This window comes from Lepidochelys kempii, chromosome 4 (genome assembly GCF_965140285.1).
Source record: "Lepidochelys kempii isolate rLepKem1 chromosome 4, rLepKem1.hap1, whole genome shotgun sequence".
Taxonomy (NCBI): Eukaryota; Metazoa; Chordata; order Testudines; family Cheloniidae; genus Lepidochelys; species Lepidochelys kempii.
Window position 1 is genome coordinate 81,578,811 of NC_136383.1, and position 24,651 is coordinate 81,603,461.

The 24,651-nt window shown below is 43.0% G+C and overlaps 1 protein-coding gene across 8 annotated transcripts in view; it reads right to left on the reverse strand.

Moving 5' to 3' along the window:
• The window catches only part of FAT1 (FAT atypical cadherin 1), a 148,910-nt gene that overhangs the window by 40,354 nt on the left and 83,905 nt on the right, over positions 1-24,651 (reverse strand). For 5 of the 8 annotated variants that reach the window (XR_012158655.2, XM_073341873.2, XM_073341876.2 and 2 more), the window contains exons 5-8: positions 17,160-17,489; positions 16,404-16,614; positions 13,038-13,106; positions 10,460-10,599 (exon numbers count right to left, since the gene is read on the reverse strand). Coding sequence is in view for 7 of the 8 variants with exons in the window: in XM_073341873.2 (XP_073197974.2) it covers positions 10,460-10,599; positions 13,038-13,106; positions 16,404-16,614; positions 17,160-17,489 (750 nt within the window). In the remaining variant the exon portion in view is untranslated. The remainder of the gene's footprint in view (positions 1-10,459; positions 10,600-13,037; positions 13,107-16,403; positions 16,615-17,159; positions 17,490-24,651) is intronic. The other 3 variants (XM_073341878.2, XM_078852525.1, XM_073341875.2) reach the window with 1 other exon arrangement.

Below are 24,651 nucleotides of genomic sequence, written 5' to 3' on the forward strand. Positions count from 1 at the left end.
TAACCACGCAGCAGTGATGCTATCAAGTGTGGCACCGCCAGGTTTGGGTGCAGAAGGCTGTCTTGGTTCTGGGATAGCAGATCTGGCCAGAGGGGCAGCTGCCGAAAGGTCCAGCAGTGTGCTGAACCCGTGTTGGTGAGACCACGCAGGGGCTATTAGGATAACTTTCGCCCTGTCCTGTTTGGTCTTCACAAGGACTCTGTAAATCAATGGCGCTGGTGGGAAGGCGTACATCAGAGCCCCCGACCGCAGGGTGAGAAAGGCATCTGATGGAGCCCCTGTCCCTCCCCTGGATTGAACAAAACACGTGGCACTTCCTGTTCTGCCTGGATGCGAACAGGTCCACCTAGAGAGTCCCCAACCTCTGGAAGATTGTATTAACTACCTCTGGATAGAGCAACCACTTGTGGTGAGATGAGAAGGGCCTGCCAAGGTGATCTGCTAATACGTTCCTGGTCCCAGGCAGGTGTGCAGCTACCAGATGAACGGCCTGCTGCACACAAAAGGTGGAGAGCTTCTTGGCAAAGGGCCAACAACCTGGCTCTGCCCTGCCTGTTGATGTAAAACATGGCAGCGGTATTGTCCATCAGGACCTGCACCACCTTGCACTTCAAGTGGAGCAAGAAAGCCTGGCAAGCCAGACTAATTTCTCTGAGCTCCCTAATATTGATACAGAGGGCCAGATCGTCCGTGTGTGCAGAGCTTGCCCAGGTGGGTTCCCCAGAGCAGGTCCAAAGCATCGGAGACCCTTGTCAGTGACGGGGACAGGGCCACGAAGGGAACTCCCTCCAACACTAACCACGGAGGTCCAACCACCAATCCACAGACAACTGGATGTGATCCGGTACCCTGACGCCAGCCACCCTTGCAGAGGCTAGAGATGAAGCCAGGCAGGACTGACTATGTATGTAGTGTGACAAAGTTCCTCCTCTACCTTGGTGGGTCTTGTGCTTATTGGCGGATTTGTTCGCCTTGGAGCTTCACGTTTGGCTGTTTTCATGAACCCACAGTCCAGGTCAACTCCTCCTGTGTCTGACCAGGAGTTGGGAGGTTTGGGGGGAACCCGGGCCCGCCCTCTATTCCGGGTTCCAGCCCAGGGCCCTGTGGAATGCAGCTGTCTAGAGTGCATCTTGGAACAGCTGTGTGACAGCTACGACTCCCTGGGCTACTTCCCCATGGCCTCCTCCCAACACCTTCTTTATCCTCACCATAGGACCTTCCTCCTGGTGTCTGATAATGCTTGTACACCTCAGTCCTCCAACAGTCCACGTTCTCACTCTTAGCTCGTAATGCCTCTTGATCCCAGCTCCTTACACGCACACCACAAACTGAAGTGAGCTCCTTTTTAAACCCAGGTGCCCTGATTAGCCTGCCTTAATTGATTCTAACAGCTTCTTGATTGGCTGCAGGTGTTCTAATCAGCCTGTCTGTCTTAATTGTCTCCAGAAGGTTCCTGATTGTTCTGGAACCTTCCCTGTTACCTTACCCAGGGAAAAGGGACCTACTTAACCTGGGGCTAATATATGTGCTTTTTATCACTTTCCTGTAGCCATCTGGCCCGACCCTGTCACAGTACATATGGCCCAACAACCGTAGGCAGGTGCAAGCCATGGTGAACAGGTGGTTTTTCACATGGGAGATCAGGTCTGACATAGCCTAAAAACGCACCTCCAGAAGGATGGCTCTGCTCCACGTGGAGTTGAGAACTGCTCCAATGAACTCTAACCGTTGCACAGGCCTTAAGGTGGATTTTTTGTCGCTTATCAAAAGGCCTAGGTTGCGGCAGCTGGAGCGCCCCCAGATAGAGACTCCTCTGCACTTATTCTGGAGATCTGCCCTTGATGAGCCAATCGTCGAGATACGGGAAGACCTGGACCGCTTGACATCTCAGGTAAATGGCCACTGGCGCCATACATTTTGTGAACACCCTTGGGACTGATGAGAGGCCAAAGGGCAGCTCCATAAACTGGAAATGGTGCCCGTCCACCATGAAATATGGAAATAAGCGTCCTTCAAGTTGAGGGTGTTGTACCAGTCTTGTGGATCCAGGGATGGGATGATGGAGGTCACGGAGACCATATGAAATTTCAACTTCACGAGAGACTTGTTGAGGCGTCACAAGCCTAGAATAGGCCTGAGGCCCCCTTTTGCTTTTGGCATCAGGAAGAAGCAGGAGTAGAACCCCGTTCCCTCCATGTCCCGAGGGACCTCCTCCACTGCCCCCAGGTGCAGTAGGTTCTCGACCTCCTGAATGAGGTGTTGCTGATGAGAAGGGTCCCTGAAGAGGGATGGGGAAGAGAGGGAGTGGGAGAAAGAGGCAGCCGACAATTGCAGGGTAAAGCACTGAGCAGTCCAAGGTGACCCGCGAACCAGAGCGAATGGTAGGGATGGAGACGGTTCAGGAAAGAACCAAGTTGATCTGGGGGGATGACTGGGATGCTGGTCTCGAGCACACCCTCAAAACGAATGCTTTTGGCCCCCTGTATGCTTTGCCAGACTGGGCTGCGTGGGTGAGCAGCAGGAGGAAAGGCAGCAACAACTAAAGCTCGTATCTCTATCCCTTCTCCTTGCAGACCCCTGTCAAGGCTGCTAAAACCTTGGTGAAGGAGATGGCCGAAACTACCTCCTTGCAGACTGCGGTGTATTCATGCCCAGTGAGCAAAGGGTAGACCGAGTGTCCTTCAACCCATGCAGCCGTGCATCTGTCTGCTCTGCTAAGTGTCCATTCCCATCAAATAGGAGGTCTTGGCTTCAGATCTGTGTTTCTTGGGAGAGGCCAATGGTCTGAAGCTAGAAACTTTGCCTCATGACCACCGCCGATGTGACCACCCTAGCCACCGAGTCAGCCCATCCTATATCACTTGAAGAGAGCATCTTGCTGCCATAGTACCCTCCTTTTCAGCCCTTTTGGAGGTGAGAGGGATGGATAATGGAGTTTGCCAGAGAGCCGTGGCAATTTTCAGGACCCCATCATGCACTGGTAGTGTGACACAGGCAGGGGTAGAGGCCGAGAGCACACTGAACAAGGTGTCCACCTGCTCAGCCATCTCCTCCACCTACAGGCCCAAGTTCTTGGCTCCCCGTCAAACCAGGGCCTGGTGTTCTCTTCGTCTAGTGGACTGGCGCTTGAGGGTCCTGCCACCATCTTGTCTGGGGATGAGGATAATGATTTTACCGCTGGGGGATACCCGGGAGCATCATCGTTTTGGCATGGGCACTGACTCCTCTACCCTGACCTCAGAGTGTGTTTCCCGAACTGAGCCTGGTGCCGTCAACTGTCGCTCCAAGGTGGTGGCTGACGGGTGGTGTGAAGGGGTCATCGGCATCACAGGCATGCCCCACGCACTCCAACAGGTCACTGGTCATGCTGCCAAGGCAGTGCTGTAGAAGTCGACACAGCCTCTAGTGCCCAGTCACATCAGTGTTGCCTTGGCAAGGGGCTAAACTGACCTTCGATGCTGGAACAATCCCCTTCTGGTGACCACAGTGCAGCCGTCAATGCCTGCGTTTGACAGCTGACTGTCGCTGCTGGAGACTGGCGCTTCAAATAGGAGGACCGCTGCTGGGGCAACCAGTACTGGGATGGGAAGATGACTGTCGGGAGGCTGAATGGTGCCGGTAATATGGAGACCAGCACCTCCCCCTAGGCAACCCGCTTTGAGAGGGTGGAGACTTAACATGGTGCCAGTGATCTAAGGTGAGCCCCCGAGGATCTGGGCTGCGAAGCCGGAGATCTATAGCTCGGAGTTGGAAAGCACTGCCTTGGCATAGGAGATCAGCAGTGCTCCACTGTGCTCTGGGCGGGTCTTGGTGGCTGGCTTGCCCATGTAGGGAGCCTTTGCCGCTTCCTGCAACACACATGGAGCCAGCGGTGCTGGTAGAGGCCTCTGCTCTTTAGGCACCGGAAGAGCATCGACCTCGCCACAAGTTTGGGTCCCCTTTGAGTCAGCAGTGGATCCTTTGAGGGGCTAAGGGCCTCAACTGAAGGCATGTCCATGTGGCTCAGGTGTGGGTGGTTGGCCAGAACTGAGCCCTTTGTCCATGGCCTTTCTTGCCCAATGCTAGGAAGCCATGTTTCTTGGTTTCCTTTCTGGGTACCAGTGACAGAGAGCGGTGCCGAGTGGAGCTTGGTGCCAGGGGTGTGCTATGCACCGAGGCCAAGGTACTAGGGTAGAGTCCAGTTGGGATGACTCAGAAGCTGTTCGGAGAGCAGCCTCCATGAGGAGAGCCCTCAAATGTACATCACGCTCTTTCTGGGTCCTGGGTCAAAAGTTTTTACAGACACAACACTTGTCTTTCACGTTTCATTTCCCCAAGCACTTGAAGCAACTGTTGTGGGATAGGCCTGTTGCAGTCCGAGTAGGGCTTAAACCCTGGAGACCGAGGCATATCCCGCCTGAGGCAAAGTCCCCGATGGGACTCTAACTTCTAACTACACTTAACTACTATAAACAAAGTATTTACAAGGCCCTAAGGCTGAAATTCAGAAGAGACGAAACCACTAGCCCTTGCTATAGAAGCTTCGAAAGGCACTCCAACTAACCACCTTGGGTGGTAAGAAGGAACTGAGAGGGCGTAGGGTCAGTGGCGTCTGATATACCGAGGCATGAGCTCTCAAGGGGGTGCCGCAGCCAACTCTACAGATACCGCTAAAGCAAATATCACCGACGACTATGCACATGGGCATGTGCACACCTAGAATGGAATCGACATGAGCTAGCACTTGTAGAAGAACTGATTTAACTGAGAAGGGGAATGCTGAGCACAATACCAGTATTATCACCTTTAATTTCCCCTAGTACTACCAAATGACATAAGCAGAAGGGACCTCAGGGTTAACTCTTCATTAAGGAAGTGAAGGACAACTGTCTTTATCAAGGAGGATTTCCTTAATAGTGTACTACATTGTTAATGTTGAATATGAGCTCAAGTCTTGCTGAGGTACTGAACACATCAGCTTGAATTCCAGCCACGAAAAGTGCTGCCAACTAAACAAATTAAGGCTAGGTCCTCAAAGAGAATTTAGACACAGAGTTGCAACACCTAACATTTAGACACACTGCCACCTAATGGAATCCACAGCTCCAAGTTAGGTAGCCAGGGTCCCTCTATAATGCATGGGAAGAGTTAGGGAACAAAAGCCAGCAAGCTGAGTGGGGCGCTGCCTAAAACCAGACAATAGGAAAGAATGAGGAGGGGGTGTGGACTATAAACCACACACCAAAGAAGGATTTAGGCGCCGCTGTACCACTTCAATAAAAATGCTCTCCGCTTTTGGCAGAGTTATTCCACCTCCCCGAGAGGCGGTACCTATGTTGACCGGGGAAGCTGTCTCTCCAACATAACGCTGCCTATACCGGGGTTAGGTCAGTATAACTACATCACTCAGGCGTGTGGATTTTTCACACCCATGAGCGATGTAGTTATACCAATGTAAGTCTGTAGTGTAGATTAGACCTAAGTCTGGGCCAGAGGAAGGTACCTCCCCCTGCTCGGGATTCACAGTTGCACTCTCCTGGGGTTCTGTGCCTAAGCTCTCCCATTTTTATTTTAAAGAAACGCAAGGAAAAGAACATGCCCCTTTTTACCCGGTACCGTAGTGGTGAGAGGATTAACTCTGTCCACGGAAGACAAAGGTTCACCATCTGCCTAATGCGGAGCAAGAACTTGAATTTAGGTTTCCCTCCACCCAGGTGAGTGCCTTACCCACTGGGCTATATAAAGTATCCTGCTGTAGGTGTCTCTCAAGCTCTCCTGTTGAAGATGTTCCACTGTGTATAAGTAAGCATTAGAGCAGGGACATGAACTTGGGTCTCCCAAGCGAATGCTGTAACCACTGAGCTACTGAGTCAGCCATTTGCACTCGTTCTGTCTCTGGCCTAAAACATCAGTCAAATCACAATCAAGCCCAAAAACTTAAGACTCACATTTTATGTTTGACCTAGTTATGGAGTTGAAAAACTTAAAATTTAAAGTTTCAGGATGAATTTCTCAACCATTGGTTTCAGAGTAGCAGCCATGTTAGTCTGTATTTGCAAAAAGAAAAGGAGTACTTGTGGCATTTTAGAGACTAACCAATTTATTTGAGCATAAGCTTTCGTGAGCTACAGCTCACTTCATCGGATGCATAATGCATCATAATGCATCTGATGAAGTGAGCTGTAGCTCACGAAAGCTTATGCTCAAATAAATTGGTTAGTCTCTAAGATGCCACAAGTACTCCTTTTCTTTTTCTCAACCATTAAGGTTATTATTTTGTGTCTACCTACTTCCATGATGGCAGTGTACAGTGTCTCTGGAAGTGTATAAAAATAAAATAAAAATGTACATGGATCAAATTTTCAAAGCTATTTCAAATCAGTCGCTATCTGGCACTGACAATTTTCACAAACAAGTTTTTCACATAAAATTTTCAGATCCTCATTTTTACACAACAAAAAATGGATGCAAAAAAATTATAGGTGTAATTTTAGAGGCCACTCCAGAAAACATAGGCTTCTGGGTAAGCACAATGCAAACCACAATCTGTATGATACCATCTTAAACTGAAATCCATAATACAATAAAAATAGCTATATAAAGCAGAAAGCAGGGTATGGATTACATTTAAAAGAAAATATTATAAAATTGCTTTGAATACAATAAGGTAGTAGCTTGGAGGGAGAAGATGCAGATCACAGGAGCATACCATAGAAATGCTTGATGCTAATAGATCATAATGGGACCTCTGAAATAAAGCAACCTTGAACCACAGATTTTCAAATCATTTTACAGAGGTATATAAATGGCTTTATCACACCACTGATCTGCACACACATTCTCACTGACATCAGTGAGATCTGGGCAGGCAGATCTAGGGAACAACAGAGTTGAAAGTAAGCTGGAACACAAGGATGAAAACCCATTAATGGTATCACAGGTGACAGCTAAATTGTGATAGAAATATACTAAGATGGAACTTATAGAGAAAATACTTGTCATTGCCACAACAAGTAAAACTCCAAAATGAGAATATTCATCCACAAAAAAATCTAAATGTTTCATCTTTTGAATACATTCTCCCTTGTAAAATATAGTTTAAAAACAATTATTTTATTTGTTGTATTTTTTACATTTAGCCTCGTTTCCTTATGTAGCTTAAGAAATATTTTATCTCCTTCTTACTCATAATTATATCTAACTACAGTTATATTCTTGTTCATGAATAGTCTGTTTTAAAAGTTAATGCTTGTGAGATAAAAGTAACCTTATTCTACTACCAGAGAAGCGTTTCTGTGGAGCAGTGTGGTCATTTGCAAAACGCAAATTTAACCAATAGCGGCATTCTAGCCTCCTTTCCCAAACTGACCCCAAACAACATATGTATAAATGGATAGCAATACCAATGACTAAAAGTGGCTGTGGCAGTAAACAGTATTTTTCACAAAAAAACAACTGAGTAGTTCATGCATTTGTTCTTATTTCCCATGCATAATCTTTCCCATTTAAGGCCAAAACACTATAATCCAAAAGGATTAGTACTTTGAATGAATCTGATTTTTTTCAATGCTATTCCTCCCAGTCATCTCCACCACTGTCAAACATCATTACAGGAGGCCTGGAATTTGTTTATTCTCTTTGTGCATCATGCATTCAGCATTTAGCAGCATATGAAACTCTAACAGCTTCACAACCCACTGCCTGAATATTTTTCAAACAAGCAATTTAAATAAAGTCACGAAAGAGTCAAATATTCCACAGATGTTCATGGCTTGCAGCCAGCCAAAGCCTTATAGTTTAGAAGTCAGACACAATGAGTTATTTTTACATAATGGGGCTGTATATTTTATTTGTTATTTTTCTATAGACAATAATATGATAAAGTCATTTCCTTTTGAAAGTTAAATTTAAGATTACTTGAGAAATAACTACTGTTAATCAAGGCTTGTTAAATTGTTCTTTGTATTCAAGTGCTTAGTCAAAGTATTTTCCATGTTAAAAAGGTGTCCATGAAGGTTTATTATACTTAATATTTCTGAACACACACAATATTCAGATTTACAATTTGTGTGTATCACAATTTGCTTTCTACTAATAAGTTCTTACAAAGATCCAGCATGATTTCAGCATTTGAACTATAATCATTGTCACTAAAGGTGTCAGGATTTAAGTGCAACTCAGTTTTCACACTGGTAGTCCTAAATAACTCATTTTCAGGGGAAATAAATTAACATGACTGTGAAATCAAGTAAGAGATGAGGTGGGTGAGGTAATATCTTTTATTGGACACAAGCTTTTGAGCTACACAGGAGCTCTTTTTCAGTGAAATCAAATGTGAGGATGCATTCCTGAAACATACCCTCTTAATTCTAGTCCTGTGGACTTTCTTAAATAGATTGGTGCATTTGGGTTAGGCAGGGATTATGAAAGAGAGGAGGAAGATGAATGAGCTCTGAAAGGTGATATATCCAGAGTAAAGCCAATGAACATTCTGTTCATGCACCACCAGTTTTATAGTTTCTACTAATGGACACTCGTCAATCCATGTGCCACAGTCAGATGAGATTCTAACAGCACAGCCATGCTTCTGCCACCAATAGAGGAAAGAGAAAGATAAGGAAATGGAAGACTGTGTGTTCTCCTGCAAAAGAAACCACAACCTCTGCTTCCGCCAACTCTAGATAAGAAGGGAAAGGCCAGAGAGAGACAGACAAAAGAAAACCACAGGAAGCAATCAGTGAATTTAGAGGAAAAAAAGACGACCAGTTAATTACTTCCAGTCTAATTTTCCTGGGGGAGATTGCAAAGTAAGTATTTACAAAGTTCACCTTGTTTTACAAAATGTAGAACAAGCAGCTCATTTAAACACAATGGATGAGAGTCTGTGTGCATCTAAGGGTATGTCTACACTACCCGCCGGATCGGTGGGCAGCGATCGATCCAGCGGGGGGTAGGGATGGGGGGGTTGATTTATCACGTCAATTGACCCCTGAGCGCTCTTCCGTCAACTCATGTACTCCACTGCTGCAAGGGGAGCAGGCGGAGTTGACAGGGGAGCGGCAGCAATCGACTCACCGTAGCGAAGACACTCTGGTGAGTAGGTCTAAGTATGTTGATTTCAGCTACTATTCACGTAGCTGAAGTTGCGTAACTTAGATCGATCCCCCCCAGCGTAGACCAGGGCTAAGAAGCACAGAGCAGAATCATACAATCCCCAGTTGATGGAATGGCCTTTGGGGGGCACTGGCAGCCATCATAACTTAAAGCAGTATTCAGGATGCTGTGATTTCTGCCACTATCTTCTTTCCCTAGGCTCAGGAAGACCTATATGTAGCTTAATATAATGCTGGTTCTGTCATAACACATATGCCATAAATGCATGCAGGAGTGTGCAATGCTGCAGGGATGAAATGGTATTCAATCCTTCACTTTATCTTTTCTTGACATTTATATTTTAACTGTATACTTCACTTTAACCTATACTTCACATTGAAGAATTTTTCCACATTTAACTGAAAAATAAAAGATAAATAGCTATAAGTGATGCATACTTTATGAGCTAACTGAGAATCATATCATACTCTTCCAGTTCAATTCAGGGGTCTTCCATGAGTGGATCTACTCCCTTCGGTGTGGAAGGGAGACTCAGCCTCCATGGCATTGCAACCTGGACCTGGCAGAGTGCTCTCTGTGTATTCAGGTCCACACTGGGGGAGGAGATTGGGATGGGGGATGGGTTCTGGGGATGCACATCATATCCTCCCTGGCCACAGGCTGCATTTTCTTCTCTGCATAACCTCCCCAAAGGCTGCCAAGCCAAGAAGAACTCCCTGCTAGTGAAGTTCCAAGCAAGCCAGAGCTGGTACAGAGACACTTGACCTCTCCTGGGTCCTCCAGCCCTACACCCTTTTCCATATGTGGCAAACCGCCCCTCCCCTGAAAGGCAATTCAAGGGAATCTTCACAGTGGGATATGCTCACTGAAATGTCATCATACAGAACTTGTTTCCATGGCTTTCACTGCAGGAGGGGGAAGAGATGGCTCATAATATGTTGCAGTTAGCTTTGTTTTGCAGAACAACAAGGATATTGATTCTATACTGAAAGTTTTCCATCCACAGCTCTCAAAGTGATAGACAATGATTTAATGCCTTGCTGAAACACTCATGGAGGTTGCTGATTTTTAAAAATTAATCCTTTTCTTGTAAGTGAATCACATATGTAAGGCTGAGCTCCTGTTTTTCATTTACTTTGATAATATAGGAATAATTTGAAAGTTGTTAATTCAAATTGTACTAATCTATTTACCACAACCTTTCCACTTCAGATATGAAACACTAAGGCAGTATCAATGTCATAATCCACTCCTTTTTCAGATGCAGTCCCTAATTTATACATACCATTTGTATGTCCAGAAAAAGAAGGGCTACAAGTTCTTCATTCACAAGTTCTTCTCAAAAACACTATTAGAAATCCATTACCTGGGTGCTGATAGAGCTGGTTCCATCTGTCGCCTCTACTGTCAGGTTGTAATTTGATTTCTGTTCTGCATCAAGAGGTCTAGCTACAATGATGGTTCCAGTGCCCTTGTCTACATCAAACCGGCTGTCATAGTTGCCACCTGGTTCAAAAAATTGAAAGAGACAGAAGTTCATAAAGCACTGCAGTGGTGTACTTCTTCGTGTACATACACTTTGTTGTCTTAAGATATTTAAGCTTGGGTCTGAGTTAATCCTTCATATGTCTTTTTGCTGACTTATGGGATGGCACTGATTGCATCCTGTGGGAAAATTCTCAACTCTCCATCTTTTGAAATCTTGATTTAAAGACTGGATCTTTTCTAAAGATATGCTCCAGCTCCAACACAAACTACTGAACTTGTTGCAGGAATTAGTGGTTGAAATAATATGAGCTGTGTTTTGCAGGAGGTTCTTTCTGGCCTTAAAATCTATGATGAGTAGCAAGTCCTCCTAACCAAGGGGGTTGTCGCTATTAGTGTCTTTGAGATCAAGGTAGAGGAAGTAATAAAAATGATGGAAACAGTCAAGAAAAATCACAAAGACATAGCTCCTTGAAAGGCACTAAGCTCCTTTTCTGAAACAAATTTGTTTACTTATAAAACTTCAAATTGCCCGAAGAAATATAGTTCAATAACCACATTGAAATGTAGCTGAGTAACCAGCAGCCAATCATAATAATATTTGTGATACTTTAAGCAGATTGCCCTGACAACATACTACCCAATAAGACCAAATGTTGTTAGCAGTGATAAATACTGGCCATTAACATCAATTGGTTTAGACTTTTAGATGAACTATTTAAAATGAAGAAATTAGTTTCTATTGTTGTCAACGTAATGTTAGTTGTGGCTAAGCCATTTATCCTAATTACATTGTGTACGTGTTTTTCTAATTATACATTTAGAATCACATTATTCAGACATAAGTGGAGTGATTTTTTAAGATATTAAATGCATATCTTAGGAAATCACTACATTTCAACTATAAAGAGACATGCACAGAAGTGAGGGAGTAAAATATCATGGATGGTAAAATTCGACTTAATCAAAGTAAGAACAATACTGAAATTAGTGCCATTTCCTGAAAACGTTTTACCTTCAGAGGTTGTTCTGCAGGACAGATATATCAGACAAGGATAGACTGTCTGGAGCAGGAGTGGGCAAAATACGGCCTGCGGGCCGGATGCAGCCCGTCTAACATTTCTGTCCAGCCCACCAGGCTCTTTGGCTGCCCCCTCGCAATATCTGGGCTGCTAAAAGTCCCGCTGGGCAGCGGGGCCTCAGGCAGACTGCCTGCCTGCTGTGGCCCCACACCACTCCTGGAAGCTGCTGGCATGACTCTGCCAAGGGGCGCGCAGAGACTGACTGCAGACGCTTCTGGGAATGGCGTGGGGCCACAGCATGCAAGTAGCCTGCCCGAGCCCCGCCTGTGGTAAGTGCCTCCCAGCCAGAGCCTGCACCTCGTAACCCCTCCCATACCCCAACCCCCTGCCCCAGGTCAGAATCCTCTCCTGCACCCAAACTCCCTCCCAGACCCTGCACCCCCCCTTGCACCCCAATCTACTGCCCCAGCCTGGAGCCCCCTCCTGCACCAAACTCCTCCCAGAGCCCATACTGCTCACCCTCTTCTGCACCCCAACACTCTGCACCAGCATGGAACTCCCACCTGCACCCAAACTCCTTCCCAGCTCCTGCACCTCCTCCATTAATATAGTAGAAATGTGAGGCCCGTGATGACTTACCAAAATTCGTGGAGTGGCCCCCCTGCAAAATTACCCACCCCTGGTCTGGAGTCTGCCTCACTGATTGACAGATATTTAGTAACTATGAATGATAAGTGTATTGGTGACTTGGGAGTCTCACTACACCCCAGCTCCTGTCCCAGAGGAAGTTTCCCTAGCATGAACACAGACATAAATTGAGTAATGTGACACTCAGCAGTTTTGGTTTGAATGGGTTTTATATATAAAACGTTGGTTTGGTTTTGGGCCAGAAGTCAAACTTCAGAAAGTGTGCCCCTAAAATTAACTTTTACTACTTGTAGGCCATATAATCTTTTTAGATGACAGAAAGGGAGAATTTCAGGTCTCGGTTTAGTCACATACACCACTACAGGAAAACAGCAGAGTGAATAGATGAGAGCCTATCCAGCTGCACTTCCTCTGAAATGAAGACAATCCCAGCAGCAGACTTTTAGTTTCTGGCCAGGAAAGCACACAAGTCTTGCAGTGTTTTTACGAGGAAATCACATATGCTTTGCCTTATATAACTGTTCTATTAGTGCTGATATCTGTCAATCTCCTGAAGCAGCACCCAGTCCATCTGGCAAATTAAAGGTGCAGAAGCAACAATTGAGGACAAAATCCAAAACTAGAACTCTGATGTGGTGCTGTGTGTACTTATAGATAACTTACAACAAAAAGTCACAAAAGCATCTAAGCAAACTTTCATTCTCGAAGAGATAATAAGATATTCTAAAGTTGTATGTTTTATTTCAGATCTCATAATTGGTTAATAAATTATGTGATCTCAGCAGATACCTTCTGCTGTACAGTTCAGGTCACAAGTCATCTGAAAGATGTAAAAAACTTCACTAGCAAGTTTGTCTCCTGGTACAGCCAAAAAGAAAGAAAGCATGGAAAGCAAGCACAGAACATAAAAGAAAGTTGTCAATCAAATTATGTCATGCTATTAGAAACAGTAAAGAGGTGCAGTAAGAATCTGTAAGAACAGCTGATAATTTGACAATGTGATGTAGTCACATAGCTATCAACCTATCCAAAATAATTTTTTATTAAAAACAAATTTTACAATGAAAGTAACAAGTTACACTCCCTGGACCCAGTACTACCATCAATCCACACACAAAACCCCAGTAGGAGCCGTGCTTAAGGAACAATAGCAGGACAAGGTTAACTGTCTTCAGTATGTTCACAAAGGGTTAAGCATATAAATATGAACATTAAATGTTTAAACTACGCAGCACGCCGAGAAGAAAAATCAAAAGAAAAGTATTAGAATACTAATACTCTATACACAGTACATAGTAGTTGAAATAAAGGAAACAAATGATCTAAGTGTCTAAAAGCATAGCTAGGGCCCTACCAAATTCAGGGTCCATTTTGGTCAATTTTCATGGTCATAGGATTTTAAAAATCGTAAATTTCATGATTTCAGCTATTTAAATCTAAAATGTCATGGTGTTGTAATTGTAGGGGTCCTGACCCAAAAAGGTGTGTGTGTGAGGGGGTGGGAGGGGGGAGGAATCACAAGGTTATGGTAGTGGGAGTTGCGATATTGCTATCCTTACTTCTACGCGGCTGCTGGTGGCAGCTCTGCCTTCAGAGCTGAGCTGCTGCAGAGCGACAGGTGCTAGCTGGGAGCCCAGCTCTGAAGACAGAGCCACCCAGCAGCAGCGCAGAAGTAAGGATAGTATAGTTTGGTATTGCCACCCCTACTTTTGTAATGCTGCCTGCAGAGCTGGGCCCTCAGTCAGCCGCCGCCACTGTCCAGCCGCCCAGTTCTGAAGGGAGCAGCACAGATGTAAGGGTGGCATGGTGTGGCATTGCCACCCTTACCACTGCGCTGCTGCTGGTGGGGCGCTACCTTCAGAGCTGGGCGCCTGGCCAACAGCCGCCGCTCTCTGGCCGCCCAGCTCTGAAGTCAGCGCAGAAATAAGGGTGGCTACACTGTGCCTCCCCCCAAAATAACCTTGACACACCCCTGCAACTACCTTTTGGGCAGGACCCCCAATTTCATAAACACTGGTCTCCCGCATGAAATCTGTATAGCCCAGGGTAAAAGCACACAAAAGCCAGATTTCATCGTTCGTGACACATCTTTCATGGCCATGTATATGCAGAGCCCTAAGTATAGCATGTTCCAAAACCAGGGGTCACAAGATCCTGTTTCATGAGACATCCCAGCAAATACTATTGCTTTACTCCACTGAAACTGCCTTATAAAAGTCACCCATAACCTCCTTCTTTCCTAGTCTAAGGTCTTTTCTCTGGACTTATTTTTCTTGCTCTCTGTTAACCACTCCTGAAACCATCTCCCACTTACGTCTTTATGATTCTTTCCTTTCATGGTTTTCTTCTGTCTGCCTGTGGCCAGCAGGAGATTTCTTTTCCCATCACATTGGCTCAACTGACCGACTGGCTCAACTGGAACACTGATGGGAGCAGCCTCAAATCTCTGCTTATATCCCACCCCCGCCCACCTCTTCACTTACCTATTCCCCTCCACTGTCCACCCACATGTGCATGGGGATAGGAATAGCAGTCCCTTGCTTGTTCTCTCCCCTATGCAGTTACCAACAATGCAATCAGCCCTTAGAGGGATGCAAGGGGGCATCTATGCTTCCTCTCTCCCCTAGATAGGTGTGTAGGGCAGAAGACTTCTCTACCCCTTCCCTTTGTTTATTTTCATGCATTTGTTGAAATCTGATTGTAATCTTTGAACAGCGACCTGTCTTTTAAAATTCTTCATAAAGTCCCACACAAGTGTATGGTTTGGTAAATATTTAATGGTAACAACTGCATCACAACCACCACAAATCTCACTTGAACATGAAGCCAGCCTAAATAGGACTATTCTTGAAATTCTTTCCTCACAACTCAAAAACAGTCCAGCTCCATGCACACGGCTAAAATTTTCAAAGGCAAGTAAGGGAGTTAGGAAACCAACTTTACTGGTTTGCATATGCTCCCACTGACTTTACACTGAGTTTGGTGGCTTATCCCCGCAGATGCCTTTGAAAATCCCACTCCTAGAATATGTACGGATTAGGTAGGTTGTGACATGTCTAGCAATAGTGCATCATGGGATATCTCCAGAAGCAGGTGCTGGCAATCTCTGATTTTGAAAGACATAAGTGGCAAAATAAGTTATTTTTAATATTGGTTTCATGTTGAATTCTCCCCACATGCTTGCATTTTGGGGTATCCAGCAGATAACCCTGCAGTTACTGGGTCCAAATAGGGGTGCTGGACATTAGTGATGGGTGAATCTTGGGCTCAGGGATGCTAGCCTGCGGCCCAGACTACTCCTTCTGCCCGTGGTCCCTCTCTTCTCCCTTTCTTCCCCTGCTGGGGCCCAGAGGGCCAACCTCCATGGCTGCCAGCTCCTCCTCCCCCACAGCCCACCCAAGTGCCCCCAACTCCAGAGCTCTGGGATGGCAGGCGGTATTGCTCCCAGCCCTGGAACCCGGGGCAGGTGGCCAGAGCCTTGACAATCCCCCCACATCCTCCGCGGAAGAGCTGCAGCAGAGTGCCGGGAGGCGGAGTGTTGGTGGGGCCATGCAGAGCTGTTTGGGGAAAGCCATGGGCTGCGGCAGCACCTCCTGAACCCTTATTTCCATCACCTATGGGCCCCTTTCACTCTACCAGCACAGTGTCTGCCCCTCAGTGGCAGAAATTCAACCCCAAATGGGGTACGAAGGGGAGTTGCAGTGGGGCAAAATGCCTATTAGAAGCTATTAGTTTGGCTCCAAGAATTGGCAGCACTTTAAAGCTTCCCTCTCCTGGATGAGCCTAGGGTTGGGTGTAAGAAAGCAACATGAACATTGCCTGCTCTCTCCCACAGGTGAATCTATCTTTAGCTGCAGCAACCCTGACTAGCACAGAGAAGAGCCATTTTTCATTGCTTCCCCTCCCCCACCACAAACTTTAGGAGTAACTTAATCCCACTTAGTTTACATGCAAAATATCTGCACGGCGTTTTCAAAATGGTCATAACAGAATGTTGCAGTGTTATATTTTATGTTTACAGGTAAAGAATTTCAACTCCTTATAAGGTTGTGAGCTAGGGTAAGACAAAAAGGCTGCAAGGAATAATGCAAAATATCAGCTAGCACAACATTCACCAATATATATTAATAATTAATAACTTTAAGGCCTCCTTACCGGTAATGTCAAACCAGAGTGGTGTGCCAAGAGGTTCAACAGCTATTACACCTATCATGTGAGCTACTGGATCACTTTCCATGACCGTAAAGGAAAAAAATGTTTCCTCAAAAGAAATGGGGTCTCTGGGCGGGGTGGGTTTTGAAATCCATTCTATATGAAGCCGAGTAGTTGAGGACCTTTGTGGGCGACCATTATCCACAGCCTTAATCTATGAAATACAAAAAAAAGACAACTTTTGTGCTAAAGCAATCATGTAATCTTTGTATCACAAAAATGAAAATATAACCAAAAAAGCCCAAATATGCTCATCACTAGCAAACAGATCTGAAAAGGTTTGAGTGCCTCTTGAAAGGTGCTATGTGCCCTCAAACACCCGTGAAGCCAGTCAGAGTTGAGGGCACTCAGCTCCTCACAGGTTTGTACTTTTGGTTATCATAAATTTCACACTTATTTCACTAGCTTCCTTGAAGAAAGTTAAAGCTTAGTTGCTTTTGTTTTCATTTCTGCAATATGTCACCATCAACCTAGCTCTTGAAAAGAAAAGCGCTGTTGGGATTCATGATCTCAATGTAAGTGACAGTTGAATTCACAGTTTGGGGGAGGAATTTTCTGGTCCAGTATCAAGTATTGTCTGACACTTGTTAAATTGCAAACACTAGAAACACTCATGCATCAGCTACTGAATAACAAGTGATGAAAGCACAGATAAAAGAGCACTTTAACAAATTCATGGCATAGGAGATCTTGACTCACTGAAAGAATATCATATTCTCCTGCTCCAGAAAACTTCTTTGATGATACCACTCCAGTTTTCGGTTCAATAAAAAATTTGCCATGTTCATCACCATCTTCAATACTGTAAGATATCTCTGCATTGGGGCCTTCATCTTTATCTGCAGCTATAACCCGATAAATAGGTTCTCTCTTGGCAGTTCTCTCACGTTCTGGTTTCTCACGCTCTGGAAGCCTGATTTTGTAGAACTTTTGCAAAAACTGAGGTTTATTGTCATTCTCATCTAAGACTTTCACAACCACCCGGGCAATAGTTGACTTTGCAGGAATACCATTGTCCGTAATGGTTACCTATTTTTATAAGAAAAGATGATAAGGTTAGTCTTCAACTCAAGCATGGTCTTTTCAAGATTATGCTAATGAATTTTTTTATCCAATACCCTTCAAATACACAGATTTCTATTCTAACCATAGAATAATTCCTCAACTATGTTTACTCAAAGAACGCTAACTATATTCAACGAATATTTTAAAAAAAGCACTCGATTTATTCAGCTTTTTGTCCTCACATTTTGACGCTTGAAGCGTGTCATGTAGGAGTTAATAGGTACACATTAAAGCAACTGCATTATTTTCCAGCATTCTAGTTGAAATACTAACTTCATGAATGTCAGCAACAGTGAGCAAGTCTAATACACTTTTTCAGTAAATGGCTTTATTGTAATAACATTTTTATATATATTTTAGCATAGTATTTTCTTAAAGGTTTTATTTTGCAATTATTGGCTTGATTTCCCTGTTCAAAAGATGCAATTTATAGGAAGTGCATAACTTTAAACATTTGACGGGATTTTACATTAAAAGATAGCAACACTAAGACATAAAAGCACTATCCAGTTCGAATTAACATTAAAAAGAGATAGTATTTTTAAAAAAATATTAGGCACGGAACACGTATTTCCCGAACTTAAAGGAAATGGGAAATGAAAATCTACCCCTACTCTCTCAGCAGTCACAATTTCTAGAAAGGCCACAAAACTAAGTGATCTTTCTCAACATTACTTCCAGGGCTGACCTGACATTATTGAGGATACTGATGCACAAATAAATAATAAAAATCTTATGTTAATTTGAACTTATTTAGAAAGCAAAGAGGAAATCAATAGCTATGAAGTGGGAAAGTACCAAATGTATAGATGAATTTAACACATCTAAAGAGCATTACAAACAAGGTGGTGTTAAATATGTATTTTAAATTACTTTAATATCTGTTGTAAAGAGATAACAGACTTGAGTTTAATGCTCCTGACCCCGCAGCTGTCACTCATGTGAACAGTTCCATTAATGTAAAAGCTAGGGAGTCAGGCTCAATGTTTGTATGTTGTACCTACAGCCTTTTACACAACCAATACGTTTAGAAATTGGGTGGTAATGGGGGAGAATTTAGCTTCTAGCATGATCAGCATTCTTAAAAAACAATACCAGTACAAAATCAACAGCAGCAATTTAAGTCTCATAAGTATTCTGTGATTGCCCATCTGCCCCATGCCTTCCACTTGATGTTGTGGATGTTTTCCAGACAAACAGAATGAAGATTTATAGAACAATGTTCATGAAAACAGATCTAAACCTTGCTCCATTCATTCATTTTTCTCTCATTCTCTTTTCGTTCCTTAGTTTCTCTTTTCAGTTTCTCAGGTTTTCCTTTTTGTTTTTTGTCTTTTATGTCTCTTATAAAACACGTACAATAATATAGAGTGTTTTTTTGACCCAGAGAAGCAGTCTCTTCTTCCATATAATCTGTTGTATCCTCTACTAGTTTTCTTTCCTTTGCCTCTCTTTTTTTCCTTCTTGGTTCTCTTTCCTTGCCTTTGTGTTCTATGTCTTTACTTTATCTTCTTTGTTATAATAAAGGAAACACAGGAATGCCTGAGGGTCACCAGTATGTAATCCCAGGAAACTGATAGAGGGGAATATGCTCACTTTATCCGAATGGATACTTGCTTGATGGAAAAAAGCAAACCAAAACCCAAGGACTCTGCCAGTAGGTTCTGGGGGAAATTTCTTCCCTACATCAGTTTAATTCTATATGGGATTTTATGGGGGAGAAGGAGTCTGTCTGTGAGAGAAACTTCTTTTGGTAGAAGGTTGCTGCAATACTGTTGAGGACTTGCCCTAGGGAAGATTGCTGCTAAGCTGCTTGCTGTGGTATTATGGAGAATATTGGTGCGGGGTTCAGTATAGGGGAGAACAAAGGGTTTTCTTCCAGATCCTTTCACAAATTAGTTGGATGACCTCAGGAGTCTGAATATGAAAATGATGCAGGAGGCAAGGAGATCATGAATATAAAACAAGATCCTGGGAGAGGGGCACATCAGATTGGAATCTCAATATGAAAAGGGAGCTAGGCCATTGACTTCACTGCGGATATGATTTCACCCTATCTACATATGAAGAGGGAAGGGTTGTTTGACTTCTGGGTAAAGATGGGATTGGAAATGTTGTATAATACAATCTGTAAGCATAAATAATAAATCTAAGCACTTACACTTCTTCATTTTATCAATGACAAATACATTAAACGATATAAATTATATTTACTCATCCTCATATCCAAATATATGGCAGCTTTCCTGCACTATTAAATACTATTTCCCTTAAGAAGGTGAATGGAGAAAACTGCACACTGGCTTCTAGAGTAAAGCTAAAGCATGATGAAATCACGCTGGAAACAAGAAAATAGGCAATGCCAAGGTTGTACAAAATAACAGATCTGTTTGCAAAAATAATAGCATTACACTTGCCCAACAAAATAAGTTGAAAAACTGAAGAAAGTCAAATACAATCTGAAAACTAGATCAATTGTAGGTTTCTTAGGTGTTACTAATAACTAAGTAAAACAATTGTTTAAATGTGAATTTTGAGACAAAAGTATCACTTTTAGCGATAAGAAAGGTAAGATCCAATAGTAAAGGACAACATGAAGACAGCCTAAATTAAATCAGCTATGTTTAAAAAAAAACCCATCATTTAATACACATGTATAAAATAGGGAAACAAAACAGAATGGAGCACATTATTTATTACTATGCAAACAAGAGTGCAATCAAGGATCAATTTTAATCACACACAAGGAATAAACCCACCAACCAATCTGGACAACTTTTCAATGCTCAATTAATTAGCCAGATGCACAGCCCTTGGCTTAAGCTGCATATTATATTGCCACCATTCTGTGAATTTCTGGGTTTCTTCCCAACCTGTTTTCAAGGTTATCAGCATAAAATTAACAAAATGGGGAAATGTATATTTCAGACATTTTGGCTTTCATTATAGTATAATGGTAAATAATTTTTCCTTTGATACTTTGCAGACTCTAATTTACCGCTTTATTGGTTAGGTCACAATGGCCTAGAAAGGGAAAAGGAGAACTAAAGGAGAAGGTATACCAATACAAGGAGATAACCAATAACCAAAATCAAAGAGGAATCGGTACTTTTATTATTATTGTTTGCATAGAGCACATTACAGTAATATTTATATAATGCTAGGTGAAGTCCTAATCTAAAAATCGTGTCCTATTGCCTTGAAATAACCTCAGATCAAAATTTGCTCTGTTTACAAGTTATTTGTTGTTATCTTTTATTTGTATTGTGGTAGCGACCAGAGGCAAATCAAGGATCAGGGCCACATTGTGCTAAACACTGTTTACACAGATAATGGAAAGATGATCCCTCTTCCAAAGAGCTTACAGTTTGTGTTGTGGGTCATATCAGAGATCATAGATGACTTTAGGGAACTCAGAAGCTTGCGAAGAAGAAGAGTGTACATGCAATCTTCTCAGAGATCCTTCCTGACCCACAAGCAAAGGAAGACAGAAGGCAGAAGATTCTGAAAGTGAGCCGCTGGCTTGGTAAGTGGCATAGGCAGGAAACTTTTGATTTTGTGAAAGACTGATCTACCTTTTGTGGGAGAGGGGGCTGTATAGTTTCAATGACCTCCATTTCATTAGAAGGGGGCCAATATCCTTGGGGACAGGCTGGCTAGAGCAATCAGGAGGGTGCTAAACTAAAAACAAAAGGAGTGAATGAAGACAGAGGATATGAGGAGGAAGCACAAAACTGAAATGTTGAGAACAAAATTAATCAAAAGAACCAAAGGACATGATGAGAAGAAATTCTTTAGTTGCCAATACACCAATGCTAGCTAGCAGCCCGGGTAATAAACACGAGGTCTCACAGTTGCTCATTTATTAGCATAAATTTTGATCCAGTTGGTATTACTGAAACCTGGTGGGATGATCTGCATGAATGGAATACTAAAATCAATGGTTATAACCTATTTAGGAAGGACTGAATGGTCAAAAGGGGAGGGGAGTAGCACTCTATATCAAAAATGGCATTATTTGTTCCCAAGCCACTGGCAACTCAGAATGATCTCAAAAACTCATGAATCAATGTCCTAATAGATAAAAAACATTATGGGTATTAGCTGGCCTCTGCTACCGATCACCATTTCACACTAGGGAACAGGATGACTTCCTCAAACACCTATCTATAACGTGGGGGGGGGGGGGGGGAGACTTTGTGATCATTAGGGGGTTCAATCTGAGTGCTATATGTTAAAGGTCTCATGCTGCCAGTACTAAAATATCCTTGGAATTTCTAAATATAATAGATGACCATTTCCTAACTCAATAAGTGCTGCACCCAACATGGGGAATTCTGTTAGATCTTGTCTTGACAAAGAAGAACTGATCACACAACTAAAAATTAATGGTAGCTTAGGTACAAGTGATCATGATTTGATCACATTTATTAATATGCAAACCAAACAAAATCCAAACCAGTAATATGTTTGGTGCTTTACAACGTGCAATTGCACAAAGTTGAAAACAATTATGAAGCCAACTCAGCTGGGGAGGAAGAATTTAATCAGAAAAGTGGGAATGATAACTGCGAATTGTTTAAAGAAACTTTACAGATGCTCAACTAGCCACAACCTCACAATTGAGGAAGAAGGCCATACAGGTTAAAATAACACCTGGTTTGGAAGGCAAGTGAAGGCAGCTATGAAAATTTAAAAAAATTATAATATGTAACAAATGGAAGAAGGGGGAAGTTCTATGGACTGTGTTACAGAGGAGGTCAGACTAGATGACCACAGTGGCCTTCTGGCCTTGAAATCTATGGAAATATAGGACAAGAAACAAAAGATGCATACAACAAATAATGGTGAAAAATACGGAACAAAGGAACATTGACATGATTATAACCAGTGTAATAAGCAGTGGGCACAAACAGCAGCTGTGTAACCAATCCCAACAGTTTTGTAGGGAACACTGTATAAGTGGGTTTTAGGAAGCGATTTAATGCAATGGCTTTGCAGATTTACATGGACAAAGATGATTTTTCCAACTAATACATCACACTTGCACATTCAATCTGAGCTCTGTAAATCAAGCTGTGTATCTTCCTGTTCATTGTTACCAGTAAAATATTCTGCAGCCTAAATTCTGCCCTATTGTTAGAGCTGCATAATCCCATTGTCTCCAAAGGTGATAAGAAAATTAAACTGATAGCAAAAATTGGCCCTGCAATTGGAACTGAATGGCTAAATTCAACCCGCAGCTTCATGGATGTAGACGGGGGTCAAGAAGATGGTGTGAACAACCAGCACATTGTGAAGATCTCTTGTGCTGTAGGTAGCATGCAGGGGATCACAGATGATATCTGGGAATAAGTTCCCCAGTATATCTAGTTTAGTTTATTTCTTGCATTTTTTTCATAGAATCCTTCTAGAGGCTTAGTGTCTTTCTAAGTTTTGATTAAACCCAAGATTGATGCTGCTGCCCTATTGTTAGTTTCCCTAGCTAACACTGCAGTCCCTTTTTATCTCCTTAGAGCTCAGGAACAAGTAAATGCCCAGTGAAGTATTAGATATACTGTGAATATCAGTGCCTTCACTGTGGATGTTGGAATCAGCACTGTGCCATGACAGCACTGAGAAAGCAAGACTGGTGTGGGAGCACTAAGTAATCCAAGAATTTAAACATTAAGATAAAATTTCAACCACCTTTCGCATTTACAAGTACACAAGAACCAGAAGAAACGGAAATATACTGGATGGGATATTAAATATAGCCTACAAAACAAAACCTGATCAGACAGAAATTCAGGGTGATGAAACTCTGGGATATCAATAAAGGTGATGAGATAAGACAGACAGAAGAAGGGCTCATCTAACACATCATATTCTGCAAGATTCGTGTCCATCTAACAAAACCCCAGATCTTACTGGGCAGATGAAGAAAACAGTGACCTGTAATATGAAGGCCAATGGAACAGATACTATGATGTTACATGTGAATGAGCTCTCAAACTTAGTTTGGACAAGATTGTGAGTCAACGTATGTGTTTATGAGGAGGGTTTTGGGGTGGAAAGTGCCTTCTTACTCACCTGCACAGACTACCTATATTGGGGGGATACACTGAGGAGGGAGCAGGAAGCAAACTCCCCTTCCTGAGCAGGTAACTGGAGCTTAGACTCATCCACCCTTACACGCAAACACTGGTCACCACAGACAGATTTTCTTATTTCAACAAAGGTGCCATCAGCTCTGTACTTCTACCTGATGCTAATTAACCCACCCCACTAATTAAAACAAAAAGCCACCCTCTGGTTGAGTGATTACAGTAATTCTTACCCAGGGGTTGCATGAGGTTTAATTAATGTTTATAATGCTTATAAATTGTGTTGAGAAGTTCAAGTAACAGCACAATTCTTGATTGTTAACAAAGCATTGTACTAGAAAAAGTAAAAAAACAAGCATCCTTTTATTGTATTTCTGGATCAGAAGTATTTCATCTGCCCAGAAACTGTAGATCTTGAAACTCTTGAAGTGGGAACAGATTCACTACTTGGCAAATCACATTTAATGAAGTTGACTAAAGGACCGGTCTACACTTTTACAGGTTTGTGTACAAATGTGTGACAAGATTATGACTATCAATAGATGGCTTAGGCAGTGGTGCTATAAGGAGGGCTTTGGGATGTATGGCCATTGGGAGGCATTCATGGATAGAGGACAGTTCTCTCGGGATGGACTTCATCTGAGTAGGGAAGGAAATAGACTTCTAGGATGGAGGCTGGCACAACTGATTAAGAGAGCTTTAAACTAGGAATTTGGGGGAGATGGTTGGGAGATGTCCAGGTAATCTCCACGCCAGAATTTAGCATAGAGTGGAAAGAAAATGAAGTAAGAGTGGATACAGCTGTAGGTAGGAGGAAGGGCAGTGTAGATACAAGTCTAATAGGTTATACTGGTAGTAAAATAACCGTGCCTAATAGGGTACAGAATGTGAGTGAGGCCAAACAGCAAAAATTAAGATGTTTGTACACTAATGCAAGGAGCCTAGGTAACAAAATGGAGGAACTAGAGTTACTGGTGCAGGAAGTGAAACCAGATATTATAGGTATAACAGAGACCTGGTGGAATAGTAGTCATGACTGG